At 34.3% G+C, this 18,102-nt stretch overlaps 1 protein-coding gene across 1 annotated transcript; it reads left to right on the forward strand.

Annotated features, from left to right (window-relative positions):
• The first annotated feature begins 14,330 nt into the window (after nt 1-14,330).
• LOC108372409 (uncharacterized) lies at nt 14,331-17,859 on the forward strand. The gene is made up of 6 exons (XM_017628080.1): nt 14,331-14,697; nt 14,762-14,829; nt 16,465-16,635; nt 16,699-16,787; nt 16,930-17,202; nt 17,258-17,859. Exons 1-6 carry the CDS (start codon nt 14,544-14,546, stop codon nt 17,586-17,588), a joined length of 1,086 nt encoding a protein of 361 aa, XP_017483569.1. The 5' UTR covers nt 14,331-14,543; the 3' UTR covers nt 17,589-17,859.
• Nucleotides 17,860-18,102: the final 243 nt, after the last annotated feature.

Below are 18,102 nucleotides of genomic sequence, written 5' to 3' on the forward strand. Positions count from 1 at the left end.
TAATATATGCTAAAAAGCTACCTACGTACCGAATTTTAAGCAAATCGGACCGTAAATACGATTTTTTCGAATAGATCAGTCCCTGGTCCACTTCTCGGAAAAAGTGGACCATATATCCTGATATATGCTAAAAAACTACTTACGTACCGAATTTTAAGCAAATCGGACCAAAAATGCGATTTTTTGGAATAGATCGGTCCCTGGTCCACCTCTCGGAAAAAATTGATCACATATGCTAATACATGCTAAAAAGCTACCTGCGCACCGAATTTTAAGCAAATCGGACCGTAAATTCGATTTTTTCGAATAGATCGGTCCCTGGACCACTTCCCGGAAAAAATGGGTCATATATGCTAATATATGCTAAAAAGCTACTTACGTACTAAATTTTAAGCAAATCGGACTATAACAAGATTTTTTCGAATAGACCGGTCCCTGGTCCACCTACCCGAAAAAAAGTAAAATTTTTTTAGCCGAAAACATGGTGGTTACCAAAAGCTATTTGTATACAAAATTTCATGACTGAGCAGCGATTGTTAATTAGTTGAGTTCCGTTTAATATAATAATAATTTATCCGTCATTCGATTAATTTTTCTTTCAATAAACTAAATTATTTACTATTTACGAATAACGGAAACAACAATTTATTTTTTTGTTATTTATCATTCGAATACATTTTACCAAACTCTGGTACATACAAATAAGTACCAATTTCTATAACTTTTTATTCAACTGTGAAATAAAAGTATTTAAAGCTTTCGCAAGTTATTATATTTTCAGCAAATTGTATACCGCTTTTTGGTCCAAATCGGAACGAATTGCTTCAATTAGTGATATGTTTCTTCGATTCACCCCACCGCATGTTTACCTTGGCCGAAATCAAAATTCGTCTGTAAAAAATTTGGTATGGGTGCAGATACTAAAATTACTCTAGTACGCAGTGTTTGTGTATATGTACATAAATTAAGCTTTAGTACCCGTTTATATAAATAAATAATATAGTATGTTTAATACAAGACCAATACCTTAACTAACATTTGATGCACAAATTCATTTTATTACAAAAAAGCAGTATATGTACAGTATACCTACATATATAGATACAAACATACCCTGCAGTTAAAAATTATAATTTGATAAAAATAATAGCTAGCCTAGAGATATCCATAAATACCCCATTTTTAATTAGTTTTGACAAAACTTACTTTAAGTGAGGAGTCGTCATGCAGACGTAATCTTTAAACAAGTTCCTATTACAATCACCTCATACACAAATAATTTGGTAGTACTTTTTTGCACTTCACAGATGCTTTTTCGAATTCAGGAAAAATAAAGTAAAGNATATACCGCTTTTTGGTCCAAATCGGAACGAATTGCTTCAATTAGTGATATGTTTCTTCGATTCACCCCACCGCATCTTTACCTTGGCCGAAATCAAAATTCGTCTGTAAAAAATTTGGTATGGGTGCAGATACTAAAATTACTCTAGTACGCAGTGTTTGTGTATATGCACATAAATTAAGCTGGGTACTAAAGCTTTATATAAATAAATAATATAGTATGTTTAATACAAGACCAATAGCACACACAATGCATGTATTTATGTATAATACCTTAACTAACATTTGATGCACAAATTCATTTTATTACAAAAAAGCAGTATATGTACAGTATAGGTATACATATATAGATACAAATATACCCTGCAGTTAAAAATTATAATTTGATAAAAATAGTAGCTAGCCTAGAGATATCCATAAATACCCCATTTTTAATTAGATTTGACAAAACTTACTTTAAGTGAGGAGTCGTCATGCAGACGTAATCTTTAAACAAGTTTCTATTACAATCACCTCATACACAAATAATTTGGTAGTACGTTTTTGCACTTCACAGATGCTTTTTCGAATTCAGGAAAAATAAAGTAAAGAAAAATTTTATATTATCATTCTGATTTTAAATCTAACGGAATTCGAAAATGGTACCACCTATAGCAGAATATGGAACTTTAAAATTTGTAATATTAAATAAAGCAAATAAAAATGTAATAAAAAATTTGCATATATGTATGTACATTAGGGTGGTCCTTAAAAATCAAATGAGCGATTTTTTTCAATCTCACCCCTTCAATCGGTAACCCCACGGTCACAGAAATCACATACAAATTTGGGTCCCTATTGGAGGCGGTTAAGGCGTGTCGCACAGGGCCAAAATTCAGATTCCTCTATAGAGACTCCAAAAATTAAAATTAACTAGTGAACCCGCATGGCGTCAAAACGCCAACATTTAATTAAATTTTTTAAACAGGTGGAAACCCTATTCAAAAACCTCTAAAAATAATCCTAATGATTAATCTAAACCATTTCTCAGTGATGAGAGGTCTCGCATGGTGTCGGTTTTCATTTCAGCAAATTTCAAATCTCCATGTCACTGCAAAAAATAAAACCTGTGCACATCTATGTAGAGTCACAGTTCTTTAATTTGACTTCTCATTTTGGAAATTCGAAATAACGATGCAGATGTGATGACCTTCAAAAAAAATAGATGGCAACTATAATTAACCATATTAGCAGCCTATAGTTTTCTTACAGGTCGCAGCCCCTTTAAAAGTATTTGCAAACTAAAATCTTTCGCCTGGCATTGTTATACATATTTCAATTAACTGATGAATTTAAGTTTTTAAGCGCATGGCAACTCCCCTAAATAAAGTTTAGAAATAAATTATTTTCAAACCCATTTCGATTGATACCCATCTTTTGACCATCCATTTAACTTATTAAATAATTTGAGCCTAATTTTTTCAACAAAAAAAAAGACGTTCAGCTTAAAGATTTCTTAACACTTGTTCTTTTGATAACCATATTTTAAAATTTCATGTAACTTATGTATATTTAAACGAAATACCACTTTCAAAGCAGGCGGCAACCCTCTTAAAAATTATTTTCGAACTAAAATTTCCTTAAATATTTTTCGTCTGACATTTTTGTAAATATTTCATATAACTGATGAATTAAGTGGAAATTTATTTTTTAAACACTTGGCAATCCTCCTAAATATAGTTCTTAAATAAAGGATTTTAAAGCCATTTCCATTGATAACCATCGGTTAGTAATTCATTTAACTTATTAAATAATTTTAGTTTTAACACATCAAAAATGTTCTAAATTGTCAAACTAAGTATTTCTTGAAGCTCTTTCATTTGACATCCATCGTTGATATTTCATACAAAAAATAATTCAATTGAACTTCTCAAATAGGTGGCAACCCTATTCAAAATATTTTCTAACTACTACCTTCTTAAACCTCTTTTGTATGACACCCATATAGCGATACCTTATTCACTACCAAATTCCTTTAATTAAAATTGAATTAAATTTTTTTAACATGTGGCAACCCTCCTATACGCAGTTAAGTTAAGAGCGAAATACACCACACAAGCGGTTTGACAAACCAAGCGAAATTTCCCTTTGCTTCAAGCCATTTGTGCTGTGTATGGGGGTGTTTGAAGGTTTGACAAACCGCTTGAGGGAAATTTGAGCAAAACTCAAAATTTTTTGATTTTCTGGCCGCCATGTTGATGTTTGATCAAACCGCTTGCGTTGTGTATAGCAAAATCGCCTCATTCGCAACGAAATTTTCACCGAGTAAGGACGTAAGAGAGGAAAATGAAAGAAAACCACAATATTTAGCATTGCGAGCTGGAAGAAAACTAAAATTCTTTGCTTGAACGAGTCATGTTTGCATGGTGTATGGCGAAATGGGAAAAGTAGGTTTGAAGAATGTTTGACAAGCCGCTTGTGTGGTGTATTTCGCTCTTAATAAAGCCTTTTCAACCCCCTTTCGATTGATACCCATATTCAATAATTGATTTAACTTTTTAATTAATTTGAGCTTAATTTCTTAACAGGTGGCAACTTTTTTCGAAATAGTAAAACCTTCTTGAACATCCATGCCCTAATCCCTTTAATTTAATACCTCACTTTTGAAAATCGAACGGACGGTGCGGATCTGAAGGCATTGATTAATAAATAACTTGAGTTTAATTATTTAACAGGTGACAACTCTTTTCGAAAAAGTGAAATCTTATTGCACATCTACAGGCTAAGCGCTTTGATTTGACACCCCATTTTTGAAAATCGAGCGAACAGTGCAAATCTTTTATGCTGCACAAAAAATGGCTTCGCGTATAATATACAGTGACGGGCAAAACTGTAACATGGTGTAGCACTTTTTACTTCAGCCATCGCTATCTTTCCACGTTCTAACGACTTTCATTCTTTTGTTGTGTATTCTTATTGGTAATTGGTATTGTAATACACTTGAATTGATATGAAAAGTAATATATGTATGTATGTATGTGGGTATATGAATAACGACCGCTTAAAATCGATTTCAAAGTTCTACTTTCGCTGTAGAAATTTTAGGTCTACGTTATGTAGTTTGACTATTGTCAATTAAATCGAATGCTTTGTATTGCATGCGCTCCACGTTTTTCAATTTCAATTTCATAGATTGTTTATAATGACTTTTGCTAAAATTTCAAAATCAAAAGTTATCAAAACAAATTCTATGGGACTGAGAAATATTATTTTCTACTTTTTAGTCCATTTATAAAAGCGTTGTATATTAAAAAGTTTTTTAATATTATTTATTTTAAGCTATTTGGTTGCTGCAAAGGTTATTGTACTCCATTGTAGATTATTCAAAGGATATTTATTTTAAATAAATTTTGATTATAAAAAGCTAACAAAACTTAATTCATTTGTATGTTGTTAGCAAGACGAGAAAAGTTTGAATAATGAAAATTTTCTGTTTGATGTTCGAACAACAAAAATCACTTAAGCCTAAAATTTCTAAAATTACAAAGTTGAAGTGAATACTGTACAATATTCTTTCTTATTCTTTACTGTACTTTCTGTACAATAAAAGACAATAACACAGATACAAACCCTACAATACTCCCCCTTCTAGAAAACTAATGTTATATAAATTAAAAGTAGCTCGTTTCTTGTTTGATGCTGTGTTATTCATTATATAGGTGATGGTTTCACATGTTAGTTCTGTTTCACTGATTGCTGGTTTTAGTCTGTCTATAGGAATTGTTTTAACTTCATTATCTACTTCAAGTTTGAAATATTTTTTTGTTTTTTCCAGAACCTTATATGGTCCTTCGTATGGTTGTGGCAATGATCTTGTATTAATAACGCGCATAAAAACAAATTTACAAGTCTTTGCCTCAAATTTGAGTTAAAACTTTTAAAATGTTCACGTAAGTTGCCTAAAATATCAGTTGGAGAAAAACCTTCTTTAGATGGAACGACAAGTTCACCGGGTAGACGCAAATTTTGCCCAAAAACCATATCAGATGGTGTGGCTGAAATATTTTCCTTATACTCTGATCGTAAACCCAGAAGTATTATCGGAAGCTCGTCATACCAACTGTTGGTTTCATTTCTAGCTATTATCGTAGCTTTTAACTGCCTATGAAATCATTCCACCATACCATTCCCTTGAGGATGATATGCAGAAGTTGTTAGTTCCGAAAACAATTTTGACATAAACTGAGTTCCCTGATCCGTANATCATACCAACTGTTGGTTTCATTTCTAGCTATTATCGTAGCTTTTAACTGCCTATGAAATCGTTCCACCATACCATTCCCTTGAGGATGATATGCAGAAGTTGTAATGTGATGACTATCAAGCAATTTTGTTAGTTCCGAAAACAATTTTGACATAAACTGAGTTCCCTGATCCGTAGTGATTTCTAACAGTACCCCAAAACGTGAAACATATTCCCGGAAAAATTTATTTGCAGCCACTGCCGCTGAAATGTCCTTTAATGCGTAGGCCTCGGACCAACGAGTGAACCTGTCAACTCTTGTAAAAATGTAACGATGTCCTTTCGATACAGGCAGAGGTCCAATAATATCTAAATGAATTTGCTCAAATCTACTTTTGGGAATCGGAATTTTGGAGATTTATTGTGACGATTAACTTTTGATTTTTGACAATTTATACACTCTTTTGACCAAATATTAATTTCTTTGTGCATTTTTGGTCAACGGTACTTTTTTATAATTAAACGACGTGTAGCTCTTGTACCAGGATGTGTGTGTCATGTAACATATTAAACACTGTCTTGNAATTAACTTTTGATTTTTGACAATTTATACACTCTTTTGACCAAGTATTAATTTCTTTGTGCATTTTTGGTCAACAGTACTTTTTTATAATTAAACGACGTGTAGCTCTTGTACCAGGATGTGTGTGTCATGTAACATATTAAACACTGTCTTGCGTAAACTGTTTGGTACAAACGGTCTTGGGGTCTCACCTGTGATTTCACACCAAATGTTTATTCATGGTTGTTCATTTTCTTAAATTTTGAAATTTAGTTCTGGATTCTTAATTGCATAAACTTCGAAAGCTTGAGATATTGTGTCAGCTACAATATTTTTTTGTCCTTTAATATACCGTATGTCATTTGTAAATTGTGCAATGAATTCCATATGTATAGTTTGTCTTGGACTACTATGAATTTAATCGGATCCAAGCGCCTTGGCTTGAAGAATGAAAGATTTCCTTGAGTAAAAAATCTGTGAACGGTTGAATGTTTAACCGGTTTAAAATAATCTGGTTCAGCGATCAAAGAAGGATANAGATTCTTAATTGCATAAACTTCGAAAGCTCGAGATATTGTGTCAGCTACAATATTTTTTTGTCCTTTAATATACCGTATGTCATTTGTAAATTGTGCATATGTATAGTTTGTCTTGGACTACTTTGAATTTAATCGGATTCAAGCGCCTTGGCTTGAAGAATGAAAGATTTCCTTGAGTAAAAAATCTGTGAACGGTAGAATGTTTAACCGGTTTAAAATAATCTGGTTCAGCGATCAAAGAAGGATACGCCTTCAACAATCCTGTATGCCTGTTCTTTACTACGTTCCCATGACAGTCGGGTCTACGTAACCGGAACGACCCAGATTTATATCTGGCCAAGGACGACTGTCACTCCAGCTACACTCCCCAAAAACTCTTTGGGGAATTTGTATGCTGTTACAACAACAACAACAACCTGTTCTTTACTACGAAAATGTTTGGTGTTTGTTACGAACACATGAAACTGTGTTAACCGAAAGACTTGTTACTGGATCAACTAAACGTTTGCATTGCAAGTCAACTATGAGACCGTATTTGTAAAGAAAATCTGTACCAATAATTGGTTTCGATAGGTTAGGTTAGGTTAAACGAGCAGCTCTGAAAAAGAGTTCACTCGGAGGCCGCAGAGGCCCATTGTGATGCCCATGGGGGTTACCCCAAGGCTATCCCTACATGTCTTCGAACCATTTTGATTTTCTGGCGAATCCTAGCAGTCCTTCAAGAGGAGCTTTCCCCAAGATATCCAGATTCTCGAAGAAGTGGTTCCCAAGAAACTTGAGGCGTTTTCCTCGAAGTGCTGCACAGATTCTAACTCCTCCTCATCCGTGCAGCTTCTACAGAAATCATTATGCGGGGCTCCGAACCTGGCNTCCCCAAGATATCCAGATTCTCGAAGAAGTGGTTCCCAAGAAACCTGAGGCGTTTTCCTCGAAGTGCTGGACGGATTCTAACTCCTCTTCATCCGTGCAGCTTCTACAGAAATCATTATGCGGGGCTCCGAACCTGGCGGCCATGTGGCCAATGGTCCAGTGTCCCGTTAGTATTCCTGTGAGAAGCCTGACGTTTGACTTTGAAAGCCTTAATAGACTCCTTGTTCTTCGTTCATCGAGCCGTGGCCAGAGTGATCGCGATATATCAGCTATAAAAAATGTGAACGGAAATTCACGTCTTAACCACAAATTAATATTAAAAGTTTTTTACCGTGCGTTGAAATCGTTGAACCGTTAGCCGCAGTAAGAATAAAATCTGAAGAACGTTTTGTACAAGTAAATTTTGTAACTGAAGGTACCGAAATTTCTGCACCACTATCAGTTAAAAAACTTTGTTTGTTTGTTTTATCAGATATAAATAGGCGATGCGTGGAAATGTCTAAATTTCCGTTGTTTGTCGCCTCAACAACGGACGACTTTATTTCGTTGTTCTATTATTTTTCGAAAATGCACATGGTTGTTCACATTTTTGGGCCTTATCTCCAAATTTATAATGGTATCTACATAACCAACTTCTATTATCACGAGATCCTGATTTCTATATGGACTTCTAAAGTTATCTATATATTAATACGCTAACGAAATCCCATACAAATATATTCCTCCTTACTACTCCTATGTTTTTCAACCGATTTGAGTGATTGTTCTTTTGTTCGAAAGGTGTTTCAAAGAGGAGGTGCGAACTGAATTTCTTTATCAGCCAATGAATGCCTGCTTTGGTTTCACCATCGACTATTTATATATTAATACGTTAACGAAATCCCATGCAAATCTATTCCTCCCTACTTCTTGATAAATTCGTATCACTCACTAGTCTTAGATGATGATAGAGTGCTCATGATAGCCAAAAGTGAAAGTTTATGAAAAAAAGAGGTGGTCGAATTTCGACAACGTACTAGTTTCTATTAAATGATCTATACCTCACATTTTGATTAACTTGTTGCCTTATAGAATTTAATTCGAGGGAAAGTTTTTGAAAAATTTCGCACATAAGGCTCGTTCCTTTTACTAAATTCTCAATAATTGGGTCCTGTTTTTTAGAATTTGGAAAATTATTGATAACGGATACTTCGTATTTGTTTATCACTTCCCAAATATTATCAACTAATTTTGTCAATATATATATTTTCGAAGAGCGTTCATGCTATCGCCTTTACCAAATGCACAATTGCGCAGTTGTATGCTTTTGACAAACCAGCTGTGTTCAAGTCGCTTATTCAGATCCGTATCTTCAAAGATCGGAGATGAAAGCATGTTTAAAAAACCTACTCAAAAATGTAAAAAAAATTTTAAAATAAACAGCACATTTAATACAAAAACGTGAACTGTTTTGACCACAACCGAAAAATTGTTTGGGTAATATAATAATTTGTCGGTGCTATCAATAAAAATTGGCTAAATCAATTATAAAACCAAACAAACAGAGTTGATTACAAATTATTATTATTAAATTTAAATGTCTGTCTAAAGATCAATAAATTCTTATAAATCCTTAGTTCTTGGGGCCTATTGGTGTTTCCTTAGCAATACATGTATTGCAGTGGCTTCTTAGGCCTGCGTAGACCGGCTTGTCCTTCAATCGTTGTCATTTTGAATTTACAAAATCTGACATCAAAATCTGACATCAGCGACCTCAAAAACTCCCGAATACGAAGTTTTTAATCAATTTGGTTACTTCTGGACTTTGGCCGACAAATTATAGTCGCCAAACCATAGTGCAATTGTTCGATTTTGATGAAATTTGGTCACAAGAAGCGTTGCCGTTTTGGTCCAATTGGTAGCTTCATTCTTCGTTGGTAGCTTGGTTCGTTTGATGAAGCTTTTGTGTGGCAAAAATGTTTTGAAAACACAACCAAATTCAACATTAAAATTTGTTCGCTTAATTTGCGTTTAGACGTTCAAAACACTGCTTTCACTTTCTTCACACGTATAAGATTGTTTCTATATTTTGCTAAGCAGACAATTTTCTGCAAACCAAAACTCGCTTCCCAAAGCTATGACCGATTAGCTTTTGAAATAGAACAAGAAGTTACCTATCGTCTTGAAAGTAAAATTGGTGATGTTCAATTTGAAAAGTGTGAGTGTGGTGGTAAAAGAGGGTGAGTGTATGCAAATTGAAACAAATTTGGAAATTGAAATAATTTGATATGAATTGAACAAATCTCAAAGGTATTTATATACATTTTTTACAAAAGTTGTTTATACAATAATATAATTCTTTTACTTAAAGGCCCGAATTTCTTTTGTTTAGCCTTAAAGATTGGTGTGAATTGATAACCAATACTGTAAACAATATTATGTGTAGTTTTAATTTTTACTGATAATTCGTGTAGCAAATTCAAGAAATCTTGTTTTAATGATGCAAAAAATGTTGGTAGTTTGGAAACCGATTTGGTATGCGTTTTGGTACCTAAAAATATTTTCAAGTGGCAACACTCGTCACAAGTTTTCTTTAAACCTATAATGAAGTTCCACCAACAGAAAAAAATTTCATAAAAAAATTGCAAAAGTTATGCGAAATTCAAAATGTCACTATTTATTCACTATTTTAGCCATAAAAAACATTTAAAGAGGATACTAGGGGCTACAAAAATATATTGAAAATAATCAAAAAATTTAAAATTTTTTAAAATCGAATAAGTCAAAAACTAATAATTTTTTGGGCAACATTTTTTTTGCATGGTACCTCTGTATGTTCTTAAAAAATTCTAAAATTTTCACGGAGGTGCTTTTTTTGAATTTTGGAGTTTTGGAAAAAATGCATTTTTTTCCTTTCGCAATCTTTTAATAAAATTTTAAAAAATTAATACTCAATTTTAGTATTTTGAGCAACAAGTATTAAGTGTAATGCGAATAAAGGGCAACAAAGTATAGTAACCCTCGGTAATAGCGGCAGATGAAAATCAGTGGTTGTTAAGATAACCGAGGTTATCGCGATTACCGAGCTTTTTTATAATAAAATTAGAGATAAAAACAACAAAAATATAGTCATCAATTTTATACACATTCATTCAGTTTATAAATTCGCTCTTCGTGCTACTCCATCAACAAATTTCAGCTAATACTGTGTCAGGAAATTTATATCCAGCAGGCTTCGCAAGCTGTGGAAACCGCTTGATTTTTTCGTCTGATTCGGTTAGTAACTGTTGCCTAAAAAGCTGCAGATAATGATGTAAGTAGGGAATTTTTAGCAACATGTGCAGTTGCTTCGTGTCATAAGGTTCTTTCCCGTACGCAACGTGGGATCCCGTGGGTGCCCAAAATAGTCCAGAAATCATTCCCGTACTCAACAAAATGGGTAATAAGAGCGAAAATTGGAACGTATTGGATCGTCAGTGTCTTCTTCTTCCTGTCCAAAACAACCCGGACTTTTTCTCCGGGTAAAAATGGATAAAGCGTCAATGTGCATATCAGCTGTTTTGTGTTTACATGGTGCTTTTACTTGGTGCTTTTAAGGAATAGTGAATGTATTTTCAATTTTTATATTCTTAAAATCAAATTTGTGAAACAAAAATTCAATTTCCAAGAGTTTGCATTTAAGTGACAAAAACAAAAACAACGCGAATAAGCTGTTTCTCAAATTCTGGGCACGAAATGTGGTTTTTTGCGTTCCCGTACTTCTGGATTATGTTCCATTTTTGAGAGCAAACTTTTCGCTTATTCTCTAATTACCGGATCTGGTCCGGATTTTTAGGGAAAGAACCTATTGTTAGTCTTTTCCAATAGCAGTCCAGTTTACAGGATTTAGTCAGAACTTACAGGAAGTCGTTCCTATTGACATAAAACCTGTAAGTGGGAACACTTTTGAGAAAGTTAACTGAGCAACTGTTCCTAGTCAGAAGTTACAGGATTTAGGGCCGGTTGCTCAAAGCCTGATTGACACTAATCCCCGGTTAAATATCGTTATTGACGTTACCGGCACCGTGTTATATGAATGGAGTCGAAAACGTCGATAACGATGTTAACCGATGATTAGTCTCAACCAGGATTTGAGCAACGGGCCCTTAGTCCGGAGATTTTTCCTGTGCGTTCATGAAAAGTGTCAAACTATCAGCTGATTTGCCTGTGCAAACAAAACCAGAAAGCGGTGTAAGCAAAGAACCTTATATTTGTAAAACATGGAAGTAAACGAAATATTTGAATATGTATAGATTTTAATAATTAGTTAGTGATATTTCAGCCAAATCAGTGTTGTACAAATGACATGTAAACAAACCGACTGACGTTTTTACAGGAAATAGTGCTTTTTGCGTTCCCGTGCCCTTCTGCATCTGTTCCCCTTTTACTCTCACCTGAGAGGGTAAAATTGTAGTTTGACAGTTCCACAGGTTTTAGTCCGCAGTTCAAAGGAACAGACTAAGGGCCGGTTACTCAATGTCAACGTCTTCGACTCGATAACAATGTTTCACCGGAGATTAGTGTTAACCAAACATTGAGTAACCGGCCCTAAGTTGTTGTTGAATAGTTCGTATGCAAAGCAATTGAAAAAATACGCTGAGAAAGCTTAACTTTGGCCGGCGATAGCATCTAAAAGTGAGCTATCTTTTCAAAACATTCTTAGGGCCGTTTGCTCAAAGCCTGGTTGACACTAATCTCCGATTAAACATCCTTATCGACGTTACCGACATNCAGATTTCAAGACGCTAGAAAATCGTGTTGATATTCAATAATTTTTTTATTGACGGTTGTAGGCATTTTCTCCCATACAAACGAAAGCCAAAATGTTAAATGACAAAATGTTAAAAATAAGGACCTGGGTATTATTATTGGAATTCTCCTGAAGAGAAACACACTTTCCGATCGAAAAATATTGATTTCCAAGAATTCTATACAATTTCTACGAAAAAGTGTTTTTCCCCCATATAAAATAGTGGAAACTTCATACATAAGCTTTGGGCAAAGCGAATTCATATAAGGAGGTAGCGGTAGTACAAAAACAAAAACTGCATTTGTGTTTTGTTTTCGGTACACAAATATAAAATTTCAGCTATTCTTTGCTTAAGCTTAGTATCCAGCTCTTAAGAAAACGGTCCAGAAAAAATTGCCATTATTTCGCGTGTGTGTCCAAGGAATTTTGACATTTTTTATACCTCACAGCCTGTTGCCTCACTCTTTCCTCAAGAAATNCAAACTTCGTACAAAAATTAAGAAAATTCAAAAAGTTTTATAATTTTTATTTAGAATTTTTAGAAAAATTTTGGTACCTCATTAAATTTAAATAGGTTAATGTTCAGATTTCAAGACGCTAGAAAATCGTGTTGATATTCAATAATTTTTTTATTGACGGTTGTAGGCATTTTCTCCCATACAAACGAAAGCCAAAATGTTAAATGACAAAATGTTAAAAATAAGGACCTGGGCATTATTATTGGAATTCTCCTGAAGAGAAACACACTTTCCGATCGAAAAATATTGATTTCCAAGAATTCTATACAATTTCTACGAAAAAGTGTTTTTCCCCCATATAAAATAGTGGAAACTTCATACATAAGCTTTGGGCAAAGCGAATTCATATAAGGAGGTAGCGGTAGTACAAAAACAAAAACTGCATTTGTGTTTTGTTTTCGGTACACAAATATAAAATTTCAGCTATTCTTTGCTTAAGGAGGAAGAGGGAAAGAAAATTCCAACACTTACTTTCGCACTCACTCATAAGTAGTTTTGACATGTGTGTACCGAGGCGAATTAAAGCAGCTGTTCTGGCAACACCACCTTATATGATTTTGCCTTGGCTTTGAGGCAGTTGTAAACACATATCTTCTTTTTTTTAAGAAAAAATATGGGTATTCTTCTCTTCCTTTTAGAAAAATCCTAGGGGATGAGAGCTTAAGATTTTTAACTTTTTGGACTTCCCTAATGTATATATATACATAAAACATGATACAGTTATTATATTGGTATTTTACTCTTGTTTTGCAGCAGGAACTTATTCAAANACCTTGGCTTTGAGGCAGTTGTAAATACATATCTTCTTTTTTTTTAAGAAAAAATATGGGTATTCTTCTCTTCCTTTTAGAAAAATCCTATGGGATGAGAGCTTAAGATTTTTAACTTTTTGGACTTCCCTAATGTATATATATACATAAAACATGATACCGTTATTATATTGGTATTTTACTCTTGTTTTGCAGCAGGAACTTATTCAAATATCGAAGAGCAGCCACATTGCACGCGACGACATTGACAATATGGAATATTTTAAGTGAAAACCCCCATCCAACAGGAAGGAACTAAGAGCAACGGTGCAGGAAGATTAAATATTCTTCCCAAAGTGCAATATTCTCACATACTCCTTAATTNAACTGCATTTGTGTTTTGTTTTCGGTACACAAATATAAAATTTCAGCTATTCTTTGCTTAAGGAGGAAGAGGGAAAGAAAATTCCAACACTTACTTTCGCACTCACTCATAAGTAGTTTTGACATGTGTGTACCGAGGCGAATTAAAGCAGCTGTTCTGGCAACACCACCTTATATGATTTTACCTTGGCTTTGAGGCAGTTGTAAATACATATCTTCTTTTTTTTTAAGAAAAAATATGGGTATTCTTCTCTTCCTTTTAGAAAAATCCTATGGGATGAGAGCTTAAGATTTTTAACTTTTTGGACTTCCCTAATGTATATATATACATAAAACATGATACCGTTATTATATTGGTATTTTACTCTTGTTTTGCAGCAGGAACTTATTCAAATATCGAAGAGCAGCCACATTGCACGCGACGACATTGACAATATGGAATATTTTAAGTGAAAACCCCCATCCAACAGGAAGGAACTAAGAGCAACGGTGCAGGAAGATTAAATATTCTTCCCAAAGTGCAATATTCTCACATACTCCTTAATTCACGCTGATTTCCTCTCTTGGCGTAAAGTGATCAAAGCAACAATATGCCATATTTTCCAAATACCAATAAAAGTCAGCATGTTAAAATGACAAGCAGCAACACGTCTTTAGACAACACCTCTGACCAAGATTATAGCGAATTTTTGAATGAATATCAGACTAGTTCGCCAAACAATGAACCAGAAACACAATACGAAGGTTTGTAGAAAATACACATTTTTTAAGTACCGATTATCAACTAAATATTAATTTATTCGAATAGAGGGCGAGTTAGAAGCTGAGTGGCTTGTAGCGGCAGGTTTTCCACAACTCACGAAACCATTCGAACAGGTATGTATGTACATATACACTACATATTATAAACAAACAAAGGTATTGTTTAGAGATATTATAAATGCAAAAGTATAAAATACTAGATGTTTTGAGTAATAGCCCCATCCAATTTCTGAAGAAAATTGGAAGAAGCGTAGGGCTTAAGGACATTAATCAAGAAAAACGAAAAATGGTTGTGATCGGCTTATTTTTTGAAGCATACCTCCCATACAAGCCTAGCCTTAAAAATTTCATTCAAAGTGCACCGATGAATGTAGGACTCCGAAATTTCGTTCATATATTTTCAATAATAGTGTAATTTAACGCTATTATTCATTCCCCTAGCTGTTTTTTGAACCGTAACCAAATATCGTTTTTTTTTAAACGTAGTGAACTATAATAAATTTCGATATCAAATGAAACGTAAAATACAATATCTACGATGCATGTAACCTGCCTGTGTATCGGTGTGTAGCAGGACAACGTCTGCCCGGTCCTACTAGTAATAATAGCTGTATTTTTTTGTAAGCAAGCGACAAAAGAACGCTCAACTCGGGTAAAATTTCCTTTTAGCTACTTAAGCAACCCTGTTGGTAGCTGACAAGAAAATGTGATTAGTTTAACGGGATTTAGATACAAAAACCAATTTAAATGCGTAAATATGCGAGGTATTTGCGTAATATATATACTCTATACAAAAATTTCCCTCTCCACTTTCCCATTAACAATTCACAATAGAGCAGTTTTTTAACTTACGAATACTAGCCTTCAGGTCGAGTATTTTTTAACCGACCTGGCTGAGCTCGGATANCGTAAATATGCGAGGTATTTGCGTAATATATATACTCTATACAAAAATTTCCCTCTCCACTTTCCCATTAACAATTCACAATAGAGCAGTTTTTTAACTTACGAATACTAGCCTTCAGGTCGAGTATTTTTTAACCGACCTGGCTGAGCTCGGATAAATAGCCGAGTTTGTGTTGTTGCTTTGCGTGTATTTCGTCATTTAAGCGAGTGTTCTTTTGTAGCTCGGTTACAAAAGAATGCACCTAATATAAGTATATACCCTTAAAATGGCTGTAATCGGTTTATTTTTACGCACTCCTCCCATACAAGCCTAAGCTCAAAAACCATTAAAAAGCTATATAAAGGTAAAGAAAAGTCCTAGTACTATTATACACACTGCATACTTGTGGGAGCTGAGTTATACCGAAAGGGAAATCAGAAACTCTATATGCATACATACATATATGTATTTATAAACTGGCAAATTGTTACAAGTAAAAATTTATTCAATTAAAATCCAGCAAAAACAGCCTGTCATTTTCGCTATCTCAATTTACCCTACTTTGCAAGTTTTTGCTTTGCTTTGCTTACTCTCAAAATTTGGTTACTGGATAGTTTCTTACTGGAAAATGTAAACACAGAGCTAACATTTCTGTTATGATTAATTTGCCTTGATGTATTGCATTTAAATGTAAATAATAATAAACATTATTGGTTTTATTAATGACTTTTTCACCTAGTCTATATGAACTACTGTCCAAGCTTTGTCTGTCAGAATTTTTTTGTTTATGTCTTATTTTAAACTATTATATATTTATATATATTAAGTATAAATTAAAAACTAACTACTAAGTTTTGTTACAGGGTCTCGAATTGCGTACTTCGCATTTGGAACCGATCCTTGCGACACTATCCACCCATCATGCCGAAGCCATCAAGCAACGCGTCCGAGCTTTGAATCACACAGTACGTGGACGGACAAAAAATAGACAAAAACGCAAGCCAGACATTAGAGATGTTTTTCGAGATTTTGATGTAAATAAAACTTTAAAGCTTGTTTATCCAACTCTACATTTTATGATTTAAAATTAAATATAGGAATCGAGTACTGGAACACGGTCCCGCAGTGCAACACCAGACTCACTCGACTCGATTCACGGCGATGAAGTTTGGGGAAATGCGTCCATGTAAGTTATGCCATCTGCTTAAAATTGCTATTTACCTTTTAAATGACAATTTGATATCAAAATCGTTAAAATACAAATATTTGTTTAATTATTTTATAAATCCAAAAAAAACAATGTTTTCTTCATTTATGTCTTTACGTAGACCCAGTTTTGTGAGCATTTTCGATCATGGCTCTGTTACGGACCCAGGAAATGGTCACCAGACTTTACAGTTGGGTAAGAATCAAAAACAACGACTTCGACGAACACCTAGCGCACCACTTAAAGGTTCACAAGATATTTTTCGGGGATCACATGTTCGTTGTGATATTCCAATGTTCGCTGCAGAAGGGATTGAATTATTGGGCTTTTCACGAATCGGCACCATTCATATCCCTCGCAACCGGTCAGGCTCTGATCCATCTTGCTCAGTAGGGTACGTAATTCTTTCAATTGTGGAATTCAGGAAATAACCAAATATTCCAATATAGACGTGTACACGGCGAACTTATTCAATATGCGAACAGTGACAACAATGCTTCAGGAGAATCGAGTGATGAAAGTCTCTCTAATGCAGCACGTCTGTCAAGCGCATCTTCCTCAGAAAGCACTCCACAAAAGATAATAAATAAAATTAATTTAGAAACACCGCCACAAAGTGTACAAAACTCGCCTTCGTCAAAGGATGGTATCAGTTTTGAAAGTATGTGCCGTGAGACCTCTAGTCAAGATGGAGTGGTAAGTCGTCCATGCAAAATAGCTGTCATGCATGATATTTCATTTAGTTTTCGGCAATACAACAAAGAAGGCGTTACTTTATGACATTTAGGGCTGTTTCACCATGTCCATTTAACATTAATAAGGACTATTTTCACTATCTCTTTTTAACACTAATCCCCAGGTAAACATCGTTGCCGACGTTCCTGACTCCATTCACTTAACATTGTGCCGGTTACGTCGGTAACAATGTTTAAGTGGGTTAGGGCCTGTTGCTCAATGCCTGGTTATCACTACTTCCCGGTTAAACATCATTTTAGACGTTACACGCTTACACGCAAATATCCCAGTTATGCATACTTGCACTGCTATACCATTTTTACGTAAAAATCAAAACCCAACAGAATTCTACATGTTAAGTGCTATGCGTTGGGTAACCGCTTACACGCAAAGCCCATTTAACAGATCCTTATGTGACAACTCTCATGCAACGCTAAGTATGCATAACTGGGCTAAAAGGCCATTTAACAGATTCTTATGTGACAACTCTCAAGCAATGCCAAATATGCATAACTGGGTAAAAGCCCATTTAACAGATTCTTATGTGACAACTCTCAAG

This window comes from Rhagoletis zephyria, unplaced genomic scaffold, assembly GCF_001687245.7.
Source record: "Rhagoletis zephyria isolate East Lansing unplaced genomic scaffold, Rhagoletis_zephyria_1.1 Rzeph_scaffold_05726, whole genome shotgun sequence".
Taxonomy (NCBI): Eukaryota; Metazoa; Arthropoda; class Insecta; order Diptera; family Tephritidae; genus Rhagoletis; species Rhagoletis zephyria.